General features: G+C 37.9%; 1 protein-coding gene across 4 annotated transcripts in view; it reads right to left on the bottom strand.

Moving 5' to 3' along the window:
* The window catches only part of ALCAM (activated leukocyte cell adhesion molecule), a 151677-nt gene that overhangs the window by 47593 nt on the left and 77759 nt on the right, over window positions 1-26325 (bottom strand). For all 4 annotated transcript variants that reach the window (XM_048492401.1, XM_048492402.1, XM_048492404.1 and 1 more), the window contains exons 2-3: window positions 4935-5035; window positions 2553-2772 (exon numbers count right to left, since the gene is read on the bottom strand). In XM_048492401.1, coding sequence (XP_048348358.1) covers window positions 2553-2772; window positions 4935-5035 — 321 coding nt within the window. The remainder of the gene's footprint in view (window positions 1-2552; window positions 2773-4934; window positions 5036-26325) is intronic.

The raw sequence follows: 26325 nt of genomic DNA, 5'->3' as shown, positions 1-26325 counted from the left end.
GAATAATTCAATGACTGTTGGGAGCAGGTACTAACTGTTCCACAAACAACACAGCTCATTACTCGACCCTTTTGTTCAAAACTTAAGAATCAACAAGCTCCATAAAACTCGGTGGTTCACCCCTGCCTCCAGGCAGATATCTCATTTTCAGATATAGGCAAAAATCATAAGCGTCATTAATAGATATAATTTATACGCTTCATTAAGTAACCATATGGAGTTTACAGATTTCCCCTTTTCTATTATGGACATTATTTAAATGCAAAGGTTATGAGTACCTTGTCTCATACACTTAAATTCAGAAAATTCCAGTTGTTAAGAGTTTCTGGTGTTTTTGCTACCTCAGCTAAATTATCCATTCATAGTGTTTCTTCACTGTGCCAGTACACTGAGCTTTCATTATTACTATTCATTGTACCATAAAATAATATTATGTGAAACAATGTTATGATAACCTTGAACTGGCATTTGGTAACCATAACAATGCAGCCATATGATCACCTGGCATTTTCTTGATCCTGTGTGCACAGATCTTCATTTAATTCCAGAGTTAAATTGAATTTATTTTTTAGTTGCCTTAAAAGTATTTTACTAGACAAAAATTGTTAACGTAAAGGGCAAGGAAATAAAAATGGCTATAGAAAGGGCATAAGCAGATTTATATGATTTCCTATCTAAGCCACATTACTACAAATACTCACATGAAAAACTCATGGTTCTCTGTGATACAGGAAGGGAAACTTTCACAGATCATATACCTAAATTATATTTCTATTCTGATTGAGTCTACATCTTCCCTATGCAAGATTCTGTTCATAGGTTATAGTAGATTAAGCAGCTGTGAAGTTTAGATCTGAATTTGATTTCCTTTTAGATTCATGACTACATTTTATTAAAGGCCTATGATCTCCTGATTTAGTTGACCTTAGTTTGACCTAAAAGCTAGCAAAAGCCTGTCGAGAAAAGAGTTACAGGATGTGCAAGTTGGAGTTAGCACACATAATCCTATTGTCTGTATAATCAATGTTTACTTTGTGGAGGATACTATTTGCTAAAGAGAGAAATTCTATATGTTCTTACAAAGGCTCTTTGTGAAGCAACTAGAATGCTTTCCTGAGTTCATTGATCAAAGGTGTATTTGGGAAAGTATACTGTTTATTGTCTTTAAACTATTATTTTAGATAGTTAAAGAGATGAGGACTTTCCACTGAAACACTTCAGTAAATACAAATAGATGCTGGTCAACAGACAGCACTGTACAAGTTTCTTGCTCATGAATATATAACTCATGAGTTATTTACAAATCCTTCTTCTTTGACTAGATTGTTTCCAGCAAGAGCATATATGTAATGTTAATTTGTAACTAAAATCTGACTTATGTGATCCAAACCAGGACACAAGCTGGTGTCAGAAATACACAAATTGCACTGTATACTTCTCCACTCATTGCTTTGAATAGTCTGTCTGAACTATCTCTGTTAGTAAGAAATGCTTGTCTTAGCCAGCAGCTGTGTTGATTTGCAGCAGAACAGCTAGATTTGATTCCAGCAGCACCTTAGAGACCAACAGAAATGTTCAGGTGTAAGCCTTCTAAGGTCAAAGTTCTTTTCATCAGATACGCATCTGATAAAGCAACCTTTGTCTCTCAAAAACTTAAACTCTAGAAATACTTTGCTGTGTGTCTTCTTGCTTCCGTAAGGTAGGAATTCTGGGTTTATACGTCTGCTAGCCTGAAATCCATTTCAGAGCCCTGGGGCAGCCAGTGATGGTGCAGCTGTGGCACTGCCCTGCTGCCTCCAAAGGGCTTCTCAGTAATGTGGGGAGAAAAAAAAACCAAAAAGTCTCCCTGCTGTCAAAAAGCCCCTCATTGGATTCAGTGAGCTACCCAAAAGGGTGGTGTAAGTCCCTGTCCCAGGCACTGGGGTGCAAGCTGACTAACATCAGCTCCATCCCTGGCCATACCTCCAGAATGTCCCTGCTTTGTCAACAGGGGAGCAGGGGTGCTGATGTGGAACAACATTTGGGGGTCCCGGGACCCTGTGGCAGCTACCTGCCAGCAGATATTTCCTTCTGCTGAGGTAAGTGCCCAGCGGGGGCATTTCCACTAGCATACAGCCTTACCAACTCCTTTCAGGCCCCTGTACTCTGGACTAGACTGTTAGAAAGTCCCGAAGTCTTCCATTCCCAGCTTCTAATAGCAGATCCTTAGTTTAGGACCTGACAATTAGTACCTAACAATTAAGCATTTTCATAGTGGTTTCATTTTTTAAAATATGTTTCATATTAATAAAACGTTATGCATACAAAAAATAGCATTATCATACTTTTACACTCAGCTTCTTTGAAGTTGCCATTTGAGGTCCATTTCTACATAAAGGTTACTGGACATTCTCTAACAAAAATAATGCACACAAACTAGATCTTTTATTTATGGCAGACTGCCTAGCTCAACTGAATAATGCTTTCCTCCTATCACTTAATAAGCATCCTCTATGAGAAGGGGCACATATTAGTCATCAATATTGTTTATTTTTATTGTAGTTTGTACTTACTGAACACTTTGACTATTGTAGGCTCTTCAAAAACATTGTCTTCCGTTACCAGCATGCATACAAATCTCTTTTCATCACCAATTCTTGCATTACTTATTGATAAGGTATAATTTTCAAAAAAAGTTAATCGGTCTTTATATTCTGGTAAATCATCATAATATACATTTTTTTTGGTGGCTGATCTGAAAGCAATAAATACTGGAGCCTCATTTGCAGCTTCCTAGAATGAAAAAGAGAGGAGTGGGAATATACAAAGGCCTATTTTAAGTGTTGCTTGCCCATTAAGTACTTTTTAAAAAGTTGCATAAAATAAATTAATAAAGTGTTTTAAAAACAATGTACAATAATTGAACTCTTTCACCAGTTCATCTCCAACTCTGATGACTCAGGCAGCTTCATTTAAATTGTGGGATGATATTAGAGCTACTGAAGATGTTCAACTTAAAAATGGACTTAGACAGAAAAAAAACCCCCCAGAAATTAATATTGATGCTGGTTCTTCAACATTTTGACATTAAGTAGCTTGTTTTCCAACATAAAGTTCAACTAGCCAGTTATGCCTGTCTATTGAATTTCAAATTAAATTTACTTTGACTGTGGTAAAATATCCACAGATTCTGTTCAGGAATATAATTATTGTTCCCATCTCTGGTGTTCTGCAAGATAGTTTTATACATGCTTCTAGGAAGGCCTGTTATATAATTAACCATCATAGGGAAAATTTTGCCTAAAGTGTCTTCATGGAATATTTAATATTCAGTAAACATTCCTAGTTCATGACAATGTAAAACCTAGGTAAGGTTATGTATTCCAGAGAGAGCGAGAGCGAGAGAGAGCACTTCTGAACAAGGTGTACAGAATTTTAGCCAAATACTATATCTCATTTTCTGGAACCAGTACAAGTGCAAATACCAGTGTGAAAATCAGAATTTCTTAAAATATAAACAAACAAACAAATAAATATTCTGTACCAGTGTGCCCAAGCAGTATGTCATCTTTAAAATAAGTTGGGCCCACCAGAGCTTCTTTCTTCACAAGCCAGAACCTTAGTTACTAAAATTAATCCAGACTGTCCTTGCAAAAACAATCTACAAGATTCATATCAATCATAGCTTTTGAGTATCTTAACAAAAGGCAGAGTTGATTTGTGTATTCCACAATGTTTGCAGTACATACAAGATTATATAACCTCAACAACTGCTTGTTTCATCGCTTTATCTCTTTCTGCATTGGGCCTTCTTTGCATGCTCCATGTAATTTCAGATGCAAAATGAAATACAAAAAATTGCTAAAATACTGGGTTGTTTTGGAAAATGACTGGTTTGACTGGTCTGAGGTCAAAAGTGCACGAGGATAGCATTGGGGAACAAACCATGATGTGTCACGCTTAACTATAATTAAGACTAACTTCAAGTCTTATGCCAAGTCTAAAAGATCCTTGACATATTCCAACTAACCATAGTTATTGAAAAAACCCATAGTCAATGATCCTAACTACAGTTTGATTAAGTTCATGTTTTTATGTAGCCATGGACTCTTTCAAAATGATAGCTAATTAATTATGCCCCTTCTACATTCATTTATGCTCAGTAACTTGTGAGCTACACAAGACATTTTCAACTGAATGAAACTGAAGAATATTTTCCCACAAAAACTTTCTGTTGGGAAGAAGAACAGTTTGGATTTTTTACCCTGCTTTTCTTTCCTATAAGGAGTCTCAAAGAGGCTTACAAACTCCTTCCCTTTCTCTCCCCACAACAGACACCTTATGAGTAGGTGGCGCTGAAAGAGTTCTGAACTGTGACTAACCCAAGGTCAGCCAGCAGGCTTCATGTGTAGGTTGAAAATGTGTAACTGCCTCATGATCATTCAGTGAGTTTCCACAGTAGAGTAGCAATTTGAACTCCCCAGATCCTAGTCTGAAAATCTAACCAGTACATCACATTGAGTTTGGAGGGGTGGATGCTGCTAATCTGTCCTGGGTGAGTAGTGCAAGCTGTGCTATCAAGTTGCCTGGAGGTTGCTGCCAAGGCTGGACTCATAGGTCTTTCTTCAAAGGCCAAAGCAGCCTTGGAAAGTAGCCTCCCTCCCTTCCCCTCTCTTTCACTGACAGAAACCAAGGCCTCAATTGGCAATAGTGTGGTGGCTATCCAGCATCTCCCACAATAGTCACTGAGAGAGCATTAGTTTATTAAATGTACAGATGCTACTTTTGTTTTTACATCCCGTCCCCATTTTTTAAAAACAATATAATTTATTTTGGAAAACCTTTTTTCACCCAGGTTTGTGAAAAAATGTGCCTTGTCTGTTCATAGTTCCAGTCACTGGATTTAAGTATACACAAATTGCGCCATGCTGAGAATTAGACATATTGATACTTACATATTTCCATTTTCCAAACATAAGATCATCAGGAACCTCTATACGGCAAGGCAAAATAATTGTATCTCCATATACAGTATGTACTGTGTATAATCCAAGGCCTATTAAAAAGAGAAAGGACTATTGAGTGTATTGTTTTTAAAATGTGTACATATTTACACAATTGAAGCATTCATTATCAAAGTAAAAAATATATACTTTTCCAGTTTTCTGATGTATCGTACTGATTTACTGGGAAATGTCTACTTATGCATTTAAAAGTGTAACTCAAGTTTGCGTCAATCTTATGATTGCTACACTTTTAATCCCACAAGACATTATGACCACCACATTCTGCAATATAAATCAGAACGTTGATTTTTTTAAAAAAAGAAATATATTGGCTTCTTCTGAATTTATCACATCCTATGTCAGTGGTGGCGAACCTATGGCACTCCAGATGCTCATGAACTACAATTCCCATCAGCCTCTGCCAATTGGCCATGCTGGCAGGGGCTGATGGGAAATGTAGTCCATGAACATCTGGAGTGCCATAGGTTTGCCACCATGGTCCTATGTTAATTCAACTTTCATTTATACAGCTCACTCATCCTGAGCTACTAACAAATTTGAGCAACGAACAAAACCTCCAGCAGTTTCTGTGTACTGATTCAGATTTCAGTGTAGTTAATTGAATGGGAAGAGGGTGCACTGAAGTATGCTGTATTGAAATATCTTTGTCAATGAATGAATGCAGTGGCATAGAATTATACGATTACAGAAATGTCAAAAGATTGAAATGAAAAAAATCATGAGATTATTTTAGGTAGCTGTCTGAGCATTTTACTAACAGGAAAGTGGTCTCTTGGGAGTCAATCCTAAGCAGGTATGCTCAGAATTCTTTTCAGGCCTATTCAGTGGGATTTATTCCCAAGGAAGTGTTATTCTGTTAGTAATAAGGACAAAATATGCGCTGGATTTGCAAATCTAATAGAACAAGAATAACTATTTTTTAAAAGTCTTTCTATTTTCCATTAGAAATTTTCAAAGCAACTAACAATAGGTTTTCAAACAAATATTAATAAAAAAACAAGGCATTTTAATACAGCAACCAGCTAAATTCTTATTCATAAAAGGCATTAAGAATGACTCAGCCAAAATGAGACTCAAATACCATTTTTTAAACGAACAAACAAACTTTACTACCCGTAAGTAATAGAAGTGCATTTCCCCAAGGAAAACATTCTATAAATATAGAGTTACCATTGAGAAGGATTTTCAGCACTCTGAGTTCCCTTAGGTTTAATTTTCTTTTTACTAGATCAACTAACATGAATGCTTTCTGCCTCAAGAAAAATATCGAGTTGGTTATTTTATTTGGTGGTAAAATTCTCACAGGGAAAAAATAATGAATTCCCTGTGTTGCTTAAGAAAGTTCTGACATGATCTATAAATACATACTGCATAAGGTGTTACTTGAACTCTCAGAGCAAGCCGTTACAGGACAGATTATTTCCTCTTCAAAACATGCTAACATTTATCTATACAATGAAAGACAGTTCTCCGATATATTGTCAAAGGCTTTCACTTCTGGAATCACTGGGGTGTTGCGTGGTTTCCAGGCTGTATGGCTGAGTTCTAGTAGCATTATGTAACTTATGAACATGGCCATAAAGCCCAGAAACCACACAACACCCCAGTTCTCCCATACCCTGTAAGACACTTTGACCGTGAGAGCGTTTCACTCTACTTCAATGAATGTGAAAATACTACAGGTTGCTATCACTATAACAAAAGAAATAAATTAGGCTCTTGTGTTTTTGATTATAAGTACAGATCTAGAGCAGGGTCTGCAACCTGCGGCTCCAGAGCCACATGCGGCTCTTTCATCCTTATACTATGGCTCCGCATGGCCTGGAGGTCGGAGGGTAACGTGGACGTGTCTCTCCAGCCATCCAGAGCAGAGGGGGTTTCCAGGCTCTGCCTTCCAGCAGTAGAAGAAAAGGTGAGTGGAGGGGCTCAACTGGAGGCAGCTCCATATGGAGCCATCTCTCCGGCTCGGTAGATCTTCAGGGCCGTGGAAAATGGGTCCAAATGGCTCTTTGGGTGGTAAAGGTTGCCGACCCCTGATCTAGAAGATGGTATTTTATGTGGATCAATTAATTTAAGATAAATGAGAACGGTATTGAGACCTCTTCCCAGTTGTCTGGAGAAGTTATTTCACATATGACATATTCTTCATTGGTCCTTATTAACCAGCTGATAGTCTAAATTATCTGGCACTTATTTAGGGTAAACATGGATTTCCATTTTGCTTTGTTTTTAAAACCCTGGGGATATTAAAAAGTGTACTAGTTTTTATTCTACACTTTCAGATTTGCTTAAATGTTACTGAACAAATCTGAGTTACAGTTCTGTTGGACTGTTTTGAGTGACTTTGGAAAACAGCATATAAATATTTTAAATTTAAAAATGTATTTACAAGCACAACAAAATCAATTATGCTAAGAAATATTATGCTAAACATTTACGTTTTAGACTAATAAACCAGGGTTTAATTTTTCCCTCACAAAAGGCTGTCAGTGTAAAGACACTTGTATTAATGAAATGGCACTTCTGCTAGCAGAAGAATTGGATTCTATTTGCCAATTTCCTTTTCCCCTGCAGACCTCACCAATCCTAGAATTGCCAACTTGGAAATCTCCGAGAATTGAAACTGATTTCTACACCACTGTAATCAGTTCCCCTAAATAAAATTGTGGTTTGGAAGGTATGGTGGTGGAATGTGCCATCAAATCAAAGCTGACCTATGGTGATTCCATAGGGATTTCAAAGCAGGAGACATTCAGAGGGGGTTTGCCATTGTCTGGCTCCACATCACGGCCCCAGTATTCCTTGGAGGTCTCTCATCCAAATACTAGCCAGAGCTAACCCTGCTTCGTTTCTGAGATCTGACAAGATTGGGCTAGCCTGCGCTATCCAGACCAGGGCATACTGTATGCCACTGAGGCCCTCCTCCTCCTCCTCCAACCCTATCCTGCTCCTCCCTCAAATCTCTAGGAATTTCCCAACCCTGAGACAGCAACCTTCATCAGTCCCCATGCTATTCATGAGGGTCATCCTCCTGAGGTCCAGAATTTGTGAATGGGACTCACTGGGGGAAGCAATGTAATTTGAAAATAGGTAGGGAAGGGCAGGATTGAACATTTTGGCTCTGACCCAATTGCTGCATATTCTTACAACCTGCATTGGCGGTAAAACTATGTACAAAATCATGGGTGAATGTGTGGATTAGGGCACACCATGCCAGTGAGAACTTTCACAGTCCTTCCTATGCCATTCTACTTTGCTGTCATCTTATTACAAATTATTAGGCAGTATTTTACATACGAAACTTGGAATATGGTATGTTCTTTAAATATCTCTATTATCATATTATTACCTGAAAGCCACCCATCTACAATAATTACAATTTTCTAAAGCAATGTGCTCTCTACCTTTTTATATGTCATATTAATATTCTGTAAAATTGCCTGTGCTGGCTGGTTTTTGCAACAATGTTTAATAAACTAACTCTTTCCTGCTTATAGGATTGGACTTCCATTTTACAATAATCTTTTTAAAGCTGAAAGAAGTAATTGACAATCCTGCCCAGCTTGTGAGAAATAATACACTGAAAGTTCTGTCAAGTTCTAATCTTTTTTTTAAAAAAAATCTGGACTTAAAATTTCTATTACAAAGAACAGTTTTCTTCTAATTTGAAGGACGCAATACTTATACCACTAGATGGTGCTAAAGAAATGTTATTTTTCTAAAGTTACATAATGAATATTATGATTTATAAATTGAGTTTCAGCTAAAATACATCCCCAATCCAGAGGAATTAATGCCTAATATATATTATAATATATACATCAATATACTATATTGTGAAAGAGCAGGAAGAATGACATTTTAATTTTGCACTTTAAATTTTTTTAAAAGGTTTCCATACAGTGCCAATAAAACTTTGTAAACCCATTTTGCTTCTGAGTAATAAAAAACTTGCACTTGCTCTTTTAGAAAAAGATGAACAGGGAAATCTGAGAGTTTCACTAGGAGAAACTACAGAGACAGACTACTGTTTTGCACCTGATAAAAAGGGAAAGTTGTTTACTCTCCTGCTAATGTACACTAAATGTCATTATGAAATAATGTCCTCATGGACATTTCCTTGTTGAACTAATTCTAATGGCACATTTTAACTCCTCCAAGTTGTTATGGTAACAAGTGTCCACTACAAAACATTCAACGCATACGGCTTTAGGAATGTGGATGAAGCTGCTTTTGGTGGAACAACAGGGCACCAATGCTCAGGCTATACCTTCCTAGTGGTTGTTCATGAAAAAGAAAGATCCCGTCTAATTTTAAACAAACTCTTAAAATAGCAAAGTAAAAAAATTTCAATTCAGCATAAAAGCAAATAGAAATGCTTTCTATTCCTTGTTATTTCTCCCTACACTCAAACACAACCAGATTGCTAGGTTACTGTGAGCAAATAAATCTGCTGAGACAAAAGCGAAAAGTTCTCTGACATTTTAAAGACAAAAATGTGTTCTGGTATAAGCTTCACATCCACCCATCAGCAATTTATAACACAGTGGGAACAAAAAAAAAGAGCCATGAAAAAACATGTGAAAGTTATAGGTTTGTCATATTGTATGAAAAGGCCAACCATGTGAAATAGCAAAGTTAGTGGCCTTGTACCTACCAGTAGGACCACAGAATGGCACAACCCACAAACTACACAGAAGGAGTCTCTCTCATCAGAATGATGTCTTCTCTATTAATTATTGATTTCTTGTGCACTTCCAGAATCTGATCTGCCATTTCTTTAGAGCAGAAATAGGCAACAATGTCTCTACACAATCTTTTCACTTTTTGGTTTTTTGATGTGATTCTGTAGATTTTCTCAATTTGAGACACCAGTCCTTCTTCTGTCATCTTCAAATGATTGGCCAGGACTGAGAAAGTTTTCTTATTTAATTGCTCTTTTGCTGGATTTGAGTCCTCTGTTACCTTTCTCAATCTTAGGTGCATTCCACATGAGCCAAAAACAGCGGTGTGAAAATGGTGTAAACCCTTTTACACCACTTTAAACCATTTTACACCATTTTCACACAACTGTTTTTGGGCCATGCAGAATCTGCCTTAATGTCTTCTTTTTAATTTGATATTCCAGTAGGAGAATATCTTCTTCCTTCGTCTTTTCCATTTTTTCTATTTTTGCTACTTTTTGGAATTCATCTTTCATCTCCTTGATATCCTTGCTGAGCTGTGACATCATCTGGGGGATGTTGGTATTGACAAAGTCTTTCAGAGAGTCTATTTCTGCCCTATAACTTTATATATTGGCAGATAAGATCTTAAGATTTGTAGCTGTCTCAGTTAATTCAAGAGACACTGAGCCCTTTCAAATTGTTGCCAATTAGAATGTCCCTGTTTCCAAAGTATCACCAAGCTTTCAGTCACAATGAAGGACTCAAATTTCCTCTCTGGTTGCTGACATAGTGGTAAAATTGTTTCTTTTCTGATTTTCTTTTGACAACTTGCCAATTTGCAAGGGGGAAAAGATCTGGAATTTTTTTTTTGCCTTAAAGCAGCTATCTCACTTGAATGCCTTCTCCTCTGGGATAATCTTTTAGTATAGTTTACTGTTTTTCTACATTCTGCAGTCCCTCATATTTCCATACCTTTAAGAAAGATCTCTTGGTTTTTGTTGGGCTTATCAGCACCAGGATAAGAAATCTCTTGCAATCACTTCATGTGTTCATCCCATACTAAAGGGATACATGGATTAGATGTTTCCTCCTGTAGGAGGTTGATAGCTCAAGTTGGAAAAGGTGGTGATTACTTGAAGGACTGTCATTTAGAGGACGATAGGGAGTTGTTTTAGTTGGTAGCGAAAGACAGGCTTTATAATAATAGAGTTCATAGAATCATAGGCTCATTCCGCACATGCAGAATAATGCACTTTCAAACTGCTTTCAGTGCTCTTTGAAGCTGTGCGGAATGGCAAAATCCACTTGCAAACAGTTGTGAAAGTGGTTTGACAAAGCATTATTTTGCGTGTGTGGAAGGGTCCATAGAGTTGGAAGAGACCCCAAGGGCCATCAAGTCCAACTCCCTGCAATGCAGGAACATACAATCAAAGCACTGTCGGCATATTTAATCCAACCTCTGTTTAAAAACCTCCAAAGAAGGAGACTCCACAACTCTCTGAGGCAATGAATTCCACTGTTGAACAGCCCTGACAGTCAGGAAATTCTTCCTAATGTTCAGGTAGGATCTCTTTTACTGCATCTGAATCCATTACTCTGTGTCCTAGTCTCTGAGGCAGCAGAAAACAATCCTGCTCCCTCTTCAACATGGGGAGATCAATTTAAAATACAGATGGGGAGTCATTGGCAGGATATCATGGAAAACATTTTTAAAATAAGGGCAGTTCAGTGGTAAAATTGATTGCCAAGGGATGTTGTGAGTTTTTCTTGTTGGTGGTGCTTAAGTATCAGTTGGACGATAATTTGTCAGAGATGCTATAGTTCATCCTATATGGTGCAGTGGATTGGATTGGATGGTCTTTAGACTCCTTCCAACTTTTCAATTCTGAAACTCTAAGAATCATTGTATTTGCAAGAGGGCTGCCAACAACGTGCTGCTTTACAATGACCTTGTCTGCTTCTCAAAAAATGTAGCAGATGCCAGGGGAATTATTGGTATGTGACATAGCAGCCATGGAAGCCACGGAGGGGAATCCTGTTATACAGCGTTGAGAAACAAGTTGCAATAGAAAACTGCACTAGATTTAAAAAACATAAATCTTACAGTTTATCATACCAATAATGTGCCCTTCAGCATTACATTTCAGGAACACTATAGCACTAACAGTCCTCTTTCATAAAACTTTAGATAATTATTACTGAATGCATCGCCTGGTTGTGTTGAACAAAGAAAGCAAAAAAATCAAAATACACGAGTAGTGTTTATCATAACAAGGATTGCCCAGTGTGTCATGCATCAAGAATGTGAAAAGAGCAAAACTGTAACATTAATTAATATGAGTTAGAAAGGAAGTTAAAAAGTATTTTTTAAAATTATACTATGGATGCTCCATTCCCAAATTTCATAAATTCTAAAATAAAATCAAAGCATCTAGGCGCTATTATTTTTTCTTGTCTCTGGTTATTCATTAGCTATTCAGAGGACAAATTTAGTTTGGGTCATCCGACAGCTTGGCTTCATTAGTAGAGAATGGTGTGTTTTCCTTATTAGTATTCCTTCTCTTTTTCTTTCTGAAGCCTTTCCTGCTAATACTCCGCTAGAACTGTACAAGGGAAAGTATATTAGAGCTTAATTAACGAACAGTTCCAACATTTAATGCATGCTCTTTTTTTTAGAAGGTTGCTTATCTACAGTGCCCATTTTAAAAAGTGCCAGTAGGCCAGCATTTGTTTTCCAAGTCAGGATTAACTAGGGCAAGAAAAGGCTAAATGGCTTGTTTTACTTGATGTAAATATTTTATTACCCAGTTTAGCATCTGTTGCGAGCAGAAAAGGAAATCTTTTTCCTTCAGTTTACCCTACTAAATCTGAGGGAGACAGCAAATGAGCACACATCTGCATATTTACACTTTTTGCCTACATTTGGCAATAAATGTAGAAAAAGTATTTTTTAAAAAATAATGGAAATAATAGCATTCTGTTTTAAAGTGGAAGAAAGGCTGTTTGCTATGTGGAATGAATAATGGTGGAAATATGGGCTTCCTGGTATAGTACACAAAATAAAATTTTTAAAAAAGGAAAATGAGTATAAGATTTTTGTCAATATCACAGAGTGTAGCCGTTAAAAGTTTTAAAGGAACCAGGTCAATTAACAGTAGGAACAGTAATGACTGAAGAAATGGTGCCTTGTTGTATTACAGCTGCCACGGAGTGTTATTTCTCATTTAGAGGCAAATGAGATTCTGTAGGAAACTGTCTATATTTTGAAACAAAATAAAGACAGCAGGCCATCTTTAGCTGGAACGCTTTTCCTGCCTCCTCCTTCCAACTCTTTCTTTATTATAACCTAATGGCAAGAAATCATCAGGTATGATGAGTTACGCAGATTGGGGAATGTGTGAATAAGAAAGCCCCATGTAGACTTACCAACTCACACACAAATTTTAAGTAATTTAGCATATGGATTTCAACATAGACATAAGAGTGTTATAGCAATTATTCAAGAGAAAACACAATGTATGGATACCATCAAAACTTGTCATTTGAATGTGTTACATATACAGTCAATTTATCTACAAGCCTTGCCTTCTTATAATATTTTGATTTTATCAAAAATGCTACAGCCCAAATTCTTTTATACTGATCTATTAAAGGTCTATTAAATTGCTTCTTTCCAAAAGGAATTACAAACATTCTAGTGACTGTTACAGCAGAACTGGTCAGTCTCATTATTTGTAACTATATTCTCACACATAATTCAATATGTCTTTTTTGGAGGGGGATACAGAATATCTTAACTAGCCATTTATTTAATATGCAAAATAGTGTTTGGTTCTGGTGGGTTTTCTGGACTGTGTGGCTATGGTCTCGTGGATCTTGGTTCTAACGTTTCGCTTGCATCTGTGGCTGGCAAAACGTTAGGAACAAATCCACCAGACCATGGCCACACAGCCCGGAAAACCCACCAGAACCAGTTGAATCTGGCCGTGAAAACCTTTCACAAAATAGTGTTTTTTGTTGATTTAATTCAGATAAGTGGCTTTTCCAGACAAAAAGGAAAAGATCTGTATTTGTCACTTTGCAAAGTCAATGTTTCAATCAAAGGCGGATTCCACATGAGCTGTATACAGAAGTGAGGGCGGTAAAAATACTGCTATGGGGAAGGACTTCGTGGAGCTGCAGCTGCTGGATCAAAGCCGCAACGACCCATTTCCCTCACAATGGTGTTTTAGTGACTTGCTAAATGAGTGAGTCTTAAAAAACAGTGGCATCTACCCAGTGCTGAGTGAACGGCATTGGGTGGAAGGCGCTGAAAAAGGCTGTTTTTTTTCACTTACCTCCTCTTTCCTGCGTAGCTCCTTGGGAGCGAGGGGACACGCCTCCCAACCCCCGAGGCATTGCTATGGCCACAGGGGCGTGTCCCCTCATCTCTGCAGAGGTAGGCAGGGAAGAGGAGGTAAATTAAAAAAAGCAGCATGCCTCTGTTTGGAGGCAGCTCCAGAGCCACACAAACAAAAGCGTGCGAACTGCCCTGGGGGTGCACTGGCATCAAGTATGCTGGTGCACTGCCGCTTTGAAGGCCCATGTGGCGTGGGTCAAAGATAGGTTAAATAACATTGGAAATAAAGCTTATAACAGCTTTCTTATTTACATTTGTTAAATATCTGGATACATTTTCAAAATTACTTTCTCATATCCTTCTTGTAATAAAAATTTCAATATCTGTTGTAAATTCAGTTTAATACACATTGATATATTTCTCTGCAGAGAACCCCTGACATCGTTAATATAATTAAAACTTAGCTTTAGATTTTAATAGAATATGTTTATATTGAAACAAATCAATTACTCTGCTTTTTATTTGGAAATATTGAAACAAAGGTGGTGTAACACCCCTCCCTACATCTTGCAGGTAACATATATATCTATAATCCATAGTGATGCCCATGGAGATCTCTCTTTCCTCCCTCCCCCCCACCCGCATCTGCTGGCTCCCAAGTCCACATGGGTTTGGAAATTGGCAGCAGTGTATGTGGGGCGGGGGGGGGGAGGAGGAGAGGGAGATTTAAAAAGTAGTAAAAGCTGAATGTTATTCAGCTTTTTTAGTCCTAGATGCAATTGATTTTTTGAATATGCCTGGGTATTTTATTGGTAAAAGAAAAACCCGAAAAAAAGCCAATTTTGAGTTTACCAAATAAAATGTGAGGAAAATGTGAGGAATTTGAAGATACACACTACTATATGACACTTGATGGTTTACATCCAGCTTGCGATAAAGAGCCAAAGCAAAAAGAGATTCATATTCCAAACCCTACAAGGTTTCTGCTCCCTTAATTTTTATGATGGCTAATTCTGCTTTAATCTGAACCTTCAAAAATCTTTGCAAGCCTCTGAAACCTAGTACTAGGAGGAAACATCAGGGGAAGGGCTTGGGTGCAATCCCTTGCTTTTAGCAACTGGTTGGCTGCTGGATGAAACAGGATGCTGGACTAGATGAGCCACTGATTCAGCGTGGCTTTTTAAAATAACCTACCCCCCCCCTCCCACTTTGATTTCAAGGGAATATATTCATTTGGATTACCATCCAAAATTCATAAATCAATGAGCTAAATTCAAAGTTTTATAGAACTCGTCTTTGAAGACACAGCAGTTATTAGACATCCTTTTCTCAATTATATGTTTTTCACTTTTTGTCATCAACGGCTCTAATTGTGACATGGATTTTTTCCTACAAATTTATTTTGTTGTTATTGTAATTCTACTTCATGTAAACTTTGAGTATATGAAATGAAAATGTGGGGAATCCTGCTTAGATGCAAAGTACTAAAAGAATCTTGGCTTCTGACTTACAGGATAAATTAAAGTAGAAAAACTTGGTAAGTCTTTTTTGAAGAACTATGTTCAAAGAATCAGAATGGAATGGAGATGGCTTAGTTCCCAAAGGACTATACATAGCTATACAAGCTTCTGATGGCAGAAGAGATAAAAATTTCTATTGAGCATGGTGAAATGAAGCTGGATGAGTAAACATCTATTAAGGTGTGACAACATGGGCATTAGCTAGCTGGATGGATTGGGGGCAGTGGGATTATTCTACCACAACTGGTAAAGCGAATGGTGTTAACCAACTCTGATACATATTCCAGGAATTTCTCTGCAAATTTATTAAATTAAATATGCAAAGCTCACAGGTTGACTCAAGGCATATATATACTGGTAATTTTTCAGCAGAACTTTTATTGTATTATCATATATTTTTCTACTTCCATTAGGTCTTTCTTGCTTCCTACTTTTAAGTTTTACCATTTTTCTCTTTCTTTCACCTGTCATACTGTGTTTCCCCGAAAATAATACCTACCCCCAAAATAAGCCCTATCATGTTTTTACAGGATTTTTGGAGGAGGCTTAAAATGTAAGCCCGACTCCAAAAATAAGCCCTACTGGTAGTTACAGATCAGGATGGTGTGATCCAGCAGGGTACTCCCTGCCAATGAGGATGCAGCTTGCATCACATGTGACGGGGAAGCAACAGCGCTGCCGAGAGTCCGCCTTAATGAATTGTGAAGGTGCCATATTTCCCCTAAAATAAGCTCTACCCCAAAAATAAGTCCTAATGCATTTTTTTGGTGCAAAAATTAATATAAGACCCTATCTTATTTTCGGGGAAACACAGTATTAGGGTCTTAATCTTAGATGTCTATTTCCAATTAATTTAACTGGAAATATGACTTGTTCGCATGGTGCCATAATTAAATTTTGAAAGCACATATATAGATGTTTTTAGCACTGTGAATAGAATATTTATAGTTCCCATTCTTCAGTGCAAAACTACTATGAAGTATATGGAAACTACAGATCACATCTGGCATTGCTTCTGTTGTTTATACTAAATGAAAGCAGTAAATTTTAATTTCTCAATTAAAATTCCTTTAACATGGACAGAATACTAAAATTACATTCTCCTATTTAATTTAAGATGCCATAATAAACTATTATTAATTTTCAAGCTGGGAGTTGACGTACTGCATTTCTCTTGTCTTGATGTTTCAGCATAAACCTATTATATCTTCCACTGATTAGCTATTTATCAGGCACAAAGAAATAAAATGAAAGGCTGTAGAGGGACATTTCTAGCATTGTCCATGTTTGTCACAAATGGGATCTTCTCACCTAAACCCAATGCTCCTTTATTTTTACATAATTGGAACAGAAAAATAATCAAATGGAGTAAGTCCATTTTCTGTCTTTTATGACACACTGGCAAATCGGTATTGCCAGGAGAAACAGATAAAGCAAGAAATGTCATTAAAAAGTAGTGACTGTAAAAAAGAGGAATACCAGATGAACAATGAAAGATAATAATGAAAGATGGTAGGGCACTTTGACTGAGCAGACCCTTTGTGTGTGGTTGTGGAGTGGTATGGGAATTTTGTCATAAACTGGATATAGAAAGAAACGAGAGGGATGAAACTTTTATAACAAATGACAGCATTTGGGACAGAGCAACTAGATGTTGAAAAACAGGTATGGTAACTTTTTTTTAACCTATCTGCAAAAAAGATGTACATTTCTTGATATTTTAATCTCCCCATTTGTGTATGGCAGAGTCTGAGGAGATCCACAACAGGGCTACAACACAGCCTGGCTGGAAGGACCAATCTATCAAGGATGAAAAGAGCTAAATACTTTTTGTTTAGGCATGCAAAGTGAATCCTTACTGTCTTTTTAGTTGCATTCTTGCTAGATTTCAATACAAAGTGGAACAAACCTCATATTACAGCTTACTGACAAGAACAAAGCATTTGCTGAATTCATCCTGTCCGTGGATGAACACAGATGACAAGGGTTGACAAGAGAGAGGACTTTATACCAGATGATGGTAGAACCATATTACAACCCAGGTGGAAGGGGGTGGTTTGGCCATATATTCTTCTATAGGGTGAATTTTTACATCTTTACATTAGTGGCAAGCTACCCTACATTTTCCATGAGGTGAGGTAATTGTATCTACCATAAATTAATGTATAGTAGTTGGCGAAGAGGGAAGAGAGGTCCTGGCGCAGCCACAGATACATGTTGATTAAATCATAAAGTGTTTTATATGCCAATTGTCTCAGAATCCAGTTGAAACAGATCCCCAATGCTGTTTAAAATATAAATGGTAATCTTGGGACTGCAGAAAAATGAGATGCACATTTTTCCAGTTAACCAATTTTCCTAACTGAACCCTTCTTCCCTAACTCTGATTTGCTCCATGATGAAATTATTCAGGTACCAGGAAGATGTCTGAATGTTTTTAAAAGGTAAAGGTAATCCCTTGTGCACTGGATCATTACTGACCCATAGGGTGACATCACATAAGAAAGTTTGCTAAGCAGACTATGTTTATGAGGCGGCTTGCCATTGCCATTCCCAGCTATCTACATTTTACCCGCCCACCCCAGCAAGGTGGGTATTCATTTTAATGATCTCAAAAGGATGGAAGGCTGAGTCAACCTTGAGCCCTAGGAAAGTCTAAAGTCATAAAAAATGTGCAGGAGGGAAAAAAAACCCTGACCCACGTACCCCCATGCTGTGGTCTTAATCTAATAAGCTTCCTGTCCCCCCACATTTACATTTCAACCTGCAGCACCTGCAGGACAGCAGGATTTCTATGAACATCTAGTTTAGTCCTAATGTTAGTGATTTCCACATAGAGACATATTTGTGTGGTTTCACAAGAGCAGCAGCGCTTCCATGTGACTGGTTTCCTCCCAATTTCTCTATTCCAGCCCCCTCCCCACCAATCGACAGCCATCTTTTTACCCTGAACCACTGAGGCTTTTTCAATTTAAGCAAAAAAAAAAAAGACAATAGAATATTGATACACTAATATAAGATTACAACAATATATTTAACACATTCTTTGAATTTCCAGATTTCTTTTTTTCTTTTTCTTTTTAAGTAAGTCTCTACTCTATTCCCTTTCATTGCTGGGAGATGACTTTCCCCCTTACATCTCTGTAACAGTTTTTTTAATGAAACTTGGGAATACAGAGAATCGGTTACACACATTGTTATACAGGTATATTGATTAGGAATATTCACTTGCCATTTTTTTAAAAAAAAGTAGAAAGCCCCTCATGAGGAGAAAACGATGTCATAGCCACAGGGTTGGGGAAATTGGTTCACCACGCAATGCAGATGTCAGAAAGATCAGAGAAAAACTGGTGAAGCCCTGAGATGAATACAAATGCTACATGGTACTATGGGACAGCAGGAAAAAACTTTTTTCCAAACAGCATTGAATCTGGAGCTGATAACACATATGGAAATGGCTATGGTCACACTAAGAATGGTCCTTCCTCTTCAATATGTACTCTTTAATCTGGAGAAGTATGAAATAATTTGAAACAGGAATTTCAATATCAACATTGTTCTAGGTACCATTTCTAATTGTAACCGTCAGGTCACTAATGTACACAATCTGGACTTTGTGCTAACACTCTGACACCATCAAGGCTATAAAGCCATAGTTTTATGAACTTATTTTTCAGGTCATGCAATTCAGGAGGAGGACACAGTTTGATTGTCACTTTGACCCCTGCCTGATTTGGATCACTGGATTGACAATCACATGTTCCCACACTTCCTGGTCCGAGAACCTGACCATCTGGAGTTCACCTACAATTAGGCCTGATTGAGATGAGATCCTTGAAATTCCAAGGTCTAAGCTGGTCAATACAAATATTCATGAAAAGCTTCTATTAATCGATTGATCGATCAATTGATCAATCAATCTTTATTACAGTCACAGACCAGCACAGACCAGCATGAGATAAATACAACATAATCAAAAGGAACTTTTAACTATTAGAGAACAATTTTCTTTTGATTTTCTATTACAGAGAGTGACACACTCAAGAACAATCTGAAGCTCCCATCGAGGGACTTTGGTGATGGGCACGAAATAAGTATACACATATATAGATTAAATAAATAAAATAACTAATATTCTTCATGGCTGTCTGATTTCTCTCACAGAGCTGCTACACACCTCCTTTAATTATTGCTTTACTTTATGAACAGCCTGCTTTTGTCATTGAGACTCAAAATAATGACAAAATATTGAAAGCAAGGCAACCAAACAGCACTTATAAAATATTCAACTAACAATAGAGTTGAGATTACAAAATTATAACACAATGCAGACAAAACCCCCTAACATAAAATGCAAAAATATATTACTAAACTAAATAAAAAGGAGACAAAAGCAAGAGATGTGCACAATAAAGAGTGAAATACACTATTCCTTTTAGAAAACACCCTCCTGAGCCATTCCATTATATTACAGTCTTCTCTTCTTCATAAAAATACCCTCCAGAATATTTCTGTTTTGTGCATCTTGACCTCCATGTTCCACAACTTTGGGATGCAACATCAAAAAAACCCTCAGGTATGGGCAACTGTTGTTTTTAACCTACTTACATACATGCAGAAAGCATTTGTCAGATGAGTGAAGCTGTCTTGGTAGAGCATAACAGGAGGGATGGCCCTGTAAATCTGTGGGTCGAAGAATATGAATTGCTTTCAAAGTTATGCCCAGTTATGCCCAGTACCTTGAACTGAATCTGGTAACTGGTTGGTAACCAATGGAATGTCTGCAGAATGTAATATGCAAATTCCATTTAGTTCCTGATAACAAACATAAGGATCCTGAAAGAGCCAAAGTTCTCAGCTTCAACAGCAGACCCACGCAAAGTGCCTTACAGTAACCTAACGGCAAAGCTGCTATACAAAGATCAATGTGGAGTTATTTGCTGAGTGAAGATAAGGAGCCATTTTCAGGACTATTCTATTTCGAAATGAAAGCCTACCATTCCACAGTGAAAGGTTCTAGCTAGTTTGGGGAAATGCATGTGTACATTCATGTACAGTGGATTTCTATTTACTTTGTCTTTCTCCCATAGAATTATAGTTTGGAAGGGACCATACAAGTCATCTAGGTCAGTGGTGGCGAACCTTTGGCACTCCAGATGTTATGGACTACAATTCCCATCAGCCCCTGCCAGCATGGCAATTGGCCATGCTGGCAGGGGCTGATGGGAATTGTAGTCCATAACATCTGGAGTGCCATAATTGTAGTCCATAACATCTGGAGTGCCATAATTGTAGTCCATAACAACTCTAGGACATTCAAAACAACTCTATGAGGTAGGTTAGGTTGAGTGTATGTGTCTGTCCCAAGATCATTCAGTAATCATACTGGGCACTTCTATACAACTTTGATTAACACTTTTATTCTTTTGAATTTTTGGAATAATCTTTTGGAATAATCTTTTTGTTGAGAATACCCATATGGCATCCAAGCAATGACACTATTGTATTGGTTGTTACAGAAATGCATATCTATACAAGGTGTTAAACTGGTTTAGCAGTCTTTTCCTTCTCTCCAAGTAGGCTTGTGAATTTAGGCAGGACAAGGAAAAAGGTTTGGGGGGATTTTTTGGAAGGGGGATTAATATAAAGTTCTCTCAGCAAACTACAATTCCCAGGATTCTTTTGGGAAAGCACTTCACTTCAAATACAGGGTTAAATACTACTTGGAAAAGGCATGCATTACAGGTTTCACATGTCATATCTGGCTTTGTGGTCTCATTTTACTAATTTTTCTGGTTTGTTTGGATAAACTACCGCAAGGAGATAATTTTAATGTGCTAGTGCACTGAAGGTGTACAGTATGTTTTACACTTGCAGAACTTTCCATATCTGTGAGTAACCCCAAAGGAACAAAGATGGCAGGGATATTGCCAATGAAAACTGTACCATTCTCTCCCAATCGAGGAAATAACAGAAAAACATGAAGCTTGTTTTCCTTTCACTGTTTCTTGCTATCAACCAGTCGTCACTGATATAGCCTTGTCAGTATTTAGCTGAAAATAATATTCAGATATGAGTCAGAAGGTGACAATTAAAAATCTAGAGATACATGCACATCCCCAGAGAAATTACAATCATTAGGAAATTGTATCTAAACAGATTAAAAGAAAATAGAAAACTACAAGCAGGAGCCTGTGAAAAAAAATGCAGATGGAAAGGAAGAGAACACTTCAACATTACGATTACTTTGTTACTAAAAGGAAGCCTGATTCTCCTTAACGGATAGATTCAGACATAAAATGAAAATTTATATGTATTTTATATTTAAAACGCAGATTCAGCTGGCATGCAGTCTTTCAAATACTAGTTTTCATTGACAGTGACAGTTTCACTGCTTGCCTTTCCCCCTGCTTTTTCCACTCAATGGTATCCCAGGTCACACTGTCCTGAAGGCAATCAAACCCACTTTGAATGTCATGGCTTTATGCAGTGGCAGGGTAGGGTCATGTTCAGAAATTCCCACTAACCATAGTTAAATTAAAGGATGATTTCCTGTCTGAACCAAACCAATATCTTGGGGAAATTGAATTCGGATGCACTTTATCTCTGACATGCTTTATCCAGACCCAGTCTTTCCTCTCTTTTTTTACCCCTTCTGAAGCAGACAGGCAGTGCATGTTCATCCCTAAAGCTTTAGGGATATGAAGCTGGATGTGACTCGAGAAGCATACAGGTGAAATGCTCAGTCAATGTGATTTTGAGAGGCAGGGAGCCCAATTCCTCATTATTGTTCTGCTGCTTTTCACTCTTTTTCATGCATGCACAAGTTTAGCAATAAACATACAATTGTTAGGCTAGGGAATGAAATATATTTACCACCATAGGGCAAACATGTATTTCTAGAATCAGTCTGAAATATTTTAAGAAAACACAATAATATTGAGAATATCTCAATATGGAATGTACACAAAGCTTTTGTAAATTACCAACTGTAGAAGAAAAACTGATAATTTTGTTTGTAGGTATGTGTTGGGCCCCAAAGGAAGGAAAATGTAATAGGATTTCTTTCTTAAGAGCTGTATAGTGTACAGAAACATTTGTAATTGTTCTTGTCACAAATGAAATACATCATTGTGTGGATACTTGTAGGTTTTAGGTAGAGAGTTGCAATCTATGACTGTAGAACCAAATATAGCTTAGTATGGAACCAAATATGGTTACTGAAAATGTTAAAGTATATTTGAAAGGTAGGTGGAATGCTGAAATAACTATTTTTTCCCACCTAAAGTTATGCCTAGGTATGCAAACGTCCTGACCTGTTCAAGGGCATGTCCATTAATCATTCACCTCCAGGCTGAGAATTTCTTCTCAAAAACTATTACTTTTGATTTCCCAAAGTTAATCTCCAAATGATCTAAAAGTAATAATCTGAGAACAATTTTAGGAGATTCCTTAGCCACTGCCTAATTTCCAGGAGCTTTCCCAGACCGAAGCTGCATACTCAGTTCAGAAGCCTCCTCAACTGAAACAAAGCTCCATATAGGGGTTAAGTTAAGTAATTCTTCTATGAAATATTCAGCAACTAAAGATGGATCTGAAATGCTCTTCCCAGACTTGAGGTACTATACAACAGTTCAGGGCTTTAGGGCAAGACCATAAAGATCCTTCCATGATTTGCCCAGATTTCAGAACATTACCAAGAAGAGGCATTTTAAAGTAATGTCCACTTCTGTGTTGTGAACTGTTGCTGTTTATAATTCAGAAAATTCTTAAATTCCTTTTTTTAGCTGAAAATAGATAAGTAGAAGTTAGCAAGCACTTGACTTTCTGTAAGTCCAATATAAGTTTCTCAATTCCTTTTTTTTAAAAGCAGGCAATCATTGTCAAACCTCTTGGGGCAGGCTAAGCCTGTGGAAAATGAGTTTGAACAATTGGGTTTAGGTTCAAAAGTTAAGTCTGTAAAAGATGAATAAGCTCTTTGTAGGCTTCAACAGACAGTGAGAAGGAATACACTGCTACAGTTTCAGACCTTAAGATAACAATGGCTTGTTGGGTTTGAGTCTATATGTCAATTTGTTACTTAACTCAGAAGACCACTTAATTCTTACTCTCTGAGGGGAGCTAACCAAAATATTAGGTGGATTAGTTAGGGTTGAATACTGGTAATTGAAGTTAAGTGAGATATTCAGCACTAGATGCTGATGGTAACTCTCTTCTTGCAGCTATCTGGCATTCAGGTCTCCCATTATAATCATGTCATAGTTGATAAATTTTATCATCAAAGAAAAAAATAACATTCTATTTTTTTTGCCAAGTCTCTTCTAATTGAGCCTGCGATTTTAGTGGAGGTATGTAGAAAGATAAGATAACAATTTTATCATGATTTAGTTTAATGTTTATTCCACAAGTTAGTTAGCTGCAATCATCCAGATGGTTTACTAGAGTACTTAGGGGTGATGACAACAAAATAGCTAGACCAGCTCTGGGCGACCTTTCTTGTTAATCTGAACCACTTTCAGTGTATAAACAGTGAATCCATTTAGGAAAATATTCATAGCTCAGGTTTCTTTTAAAAGTATGCTGTTAAAAGCAGAAACAAATTGAAGGAAAGAGTTGTCACCTTCTTCACTAGTCCAGCCTGCAATATTTCAGGAAATTAGTCTTAGACGCTGTATTTCCTGGGTCCTTAAGAATCAGTCTGAAAGAATAATGAGATCAAGAAGGCCCTCGTCATTTGTACAAACACAACCATTATGAAAGGTCGTATTCAACTGAGGATTAGGAATCAGGAGAAGATCAGTTGTGTTAATTACTGTAGGTAAAGGGTTTGACTGTGGAGGTGATATGGTAGTCTGCTGATCCAGCATTAACACTTCCATTGCCTCTGACCTTTCCTGTGAATTAAAGTTCATTTCCCCAAATACATCACGAGTAAAGGCCATTAGATCTAAGGAACCTGGATGTACTTTGAAACCAGAGTTCATAATACAGACTGGAAGCTTGTCTGGTTCTAATCTGGCATCTGAAGAGACTTGTTATAGCTCAGACACAGTCTCAGGATAGCAGTAGTGTATCTTGGAGGGAAAGAGGGAAGTCATTTGACCCAGGCTCCATTCACCTGGGTCATGTGGGGGCACCTTTTGGCTACCCACCCCTCCCATCCCCTGATAGCACCCTCCCAGTTCCACCTGTCCTGAGTCCACCTGCCACCAGTGTTCGCTCTCTGTCTTCCCCCTGTGGTGCCACCCTCTCACCTCCCCTCCACTTGCCACCCTGCCTCAACTCTCCCAGCTGCCTGGCCTTCCTCTCTACCATCTCCCCTCCCCTCCCCCTGTCAAGGCCAGAGTGCACAAAGTGCAGTGTGCTCTGAAGTGGCTGCCACTCTGTCTCACCTGTCCTAGCAGCTTGGCCTTCCTCTCGGCCTTCTTGCCTTCCTCTTCTGCATCAAGGCCAGGGCACAATGGAGCACAGCATGCCCTGGAATGCCTGCCGCTTGGCCCTGCATTACCTCTCCTGACACCAGGTCCCCCTCTTCACCCTCTTGCCTCCCCCTCACCTTTCCAACAAGGCCAGGGCTAATGGAGCACAGCACACTCTGGAGTGCCACAGGCCAGCCCAGCTTCCCTCTCCACCCTCTCGCCTCTCCTCCTCCATAGGGCATCCTGGAGTGTCTATTGCTTCACCTTGCTCGCTCACCACCAATTTTGGAAAAGTAGAGGGCAGGGCATATGTTTTGGGGGAAAGGCACTCTTTTTGGGGGGATGGGTGTGCAATTCAAGTGTGTGCCTGGGTGGTATTTTCTCCAGGTATACCTGTGCAGGATGGTGCTCAAAGTTGGACAACTTTGGATATAGTCCATCCAACAGTTTATTTTGTGCTGTTAGATAATTTGAGGAAACTAGAAATGATAACATCCTCAAACTCAATCTCAATTTGATAGAGCTGTTAGCAAAGAGGCTAAGGCAAACGTTGAACGGTTAGAAGTCATAATTTGTGATCTTTCCAGATTTTTCTTGAGATCAATGACCCCTGGTTTTAGCTAAGGAATTGTTTAAAAGAGGGCATAAATCAACTCCCACTTTACTTAAAATATTTATACCCTGCCTTTTCTGTTTAGCCCAAAGTAACTTGAAGACATGACTATAAGATCTATTAATGCAATTAAAAAAGACATTACACAGTATAGAATCTTAGACTTAAAAAACAAATACACACTGAGTACACTGTCTACCAGAGGACCAGATGCAACATTCATATGCTTCTGGGACTATCCCAGTTTGATAATAATGTTAATGCTTTTTGGGAAATGCACTGCCCTAGAAAAGCACTGGCCTTTCTTTACACTTCTTTTGCCTTTTGGGAAAATGTTGCATTTCTGGAAATTAAATGATCTATGAGTGAGGACTCTAATGCCCAAGCAGAAAAATGCACTCATAGGGACACAAAAAGTCAGAGTGCTACTTCACTTTCACAAACGCAAACCGCATAACCATCTCTCCAGAAGCTAAATGTATGGAATATGTATTTGAGCTGAAAATATGTTCATAGGAAGTCAGCTAATGTCCTACATATATCATAAAATCTCCAAGAAAAGATCAATTGAAAGTGAATGCTGTTACAGGCCTTTTGGAAAGCCATAAAAAGAATGTGCCACATGTGGGTAGAGGCACCAAGATGAAGAATGACTGTGATGACTTCTAATTGGTACATGGGCAACAGAGAGGCAATCCATCAGATTCATTCCACTGTGTAGAGAAACAGGCATTAAACAGAAATCAAACATCAAATACAGC

The sequence above is a fragment of the Sphaerodactylus townsendi genome, linkage group LG04 (genome assembly GCF_021028975.2).
Source record: "Sphaerodactylus townsendi isolate TG3544 linkage group LG04, MPM_Stown_v2.3, whole genome shotgun sequence".
NCBI classification, from domain to species: Eukaryota; Metazoa; Chordata; class Lepidosauria; order Squamata; family Sphaerodactylidae; genus Sphaerodactylus; species Sphaerodactylus townsendi.
Note: the sequence above shows the minus strand (reverse complement) of the source record. Positions and strands in the feature narration are given on the sequence as shown.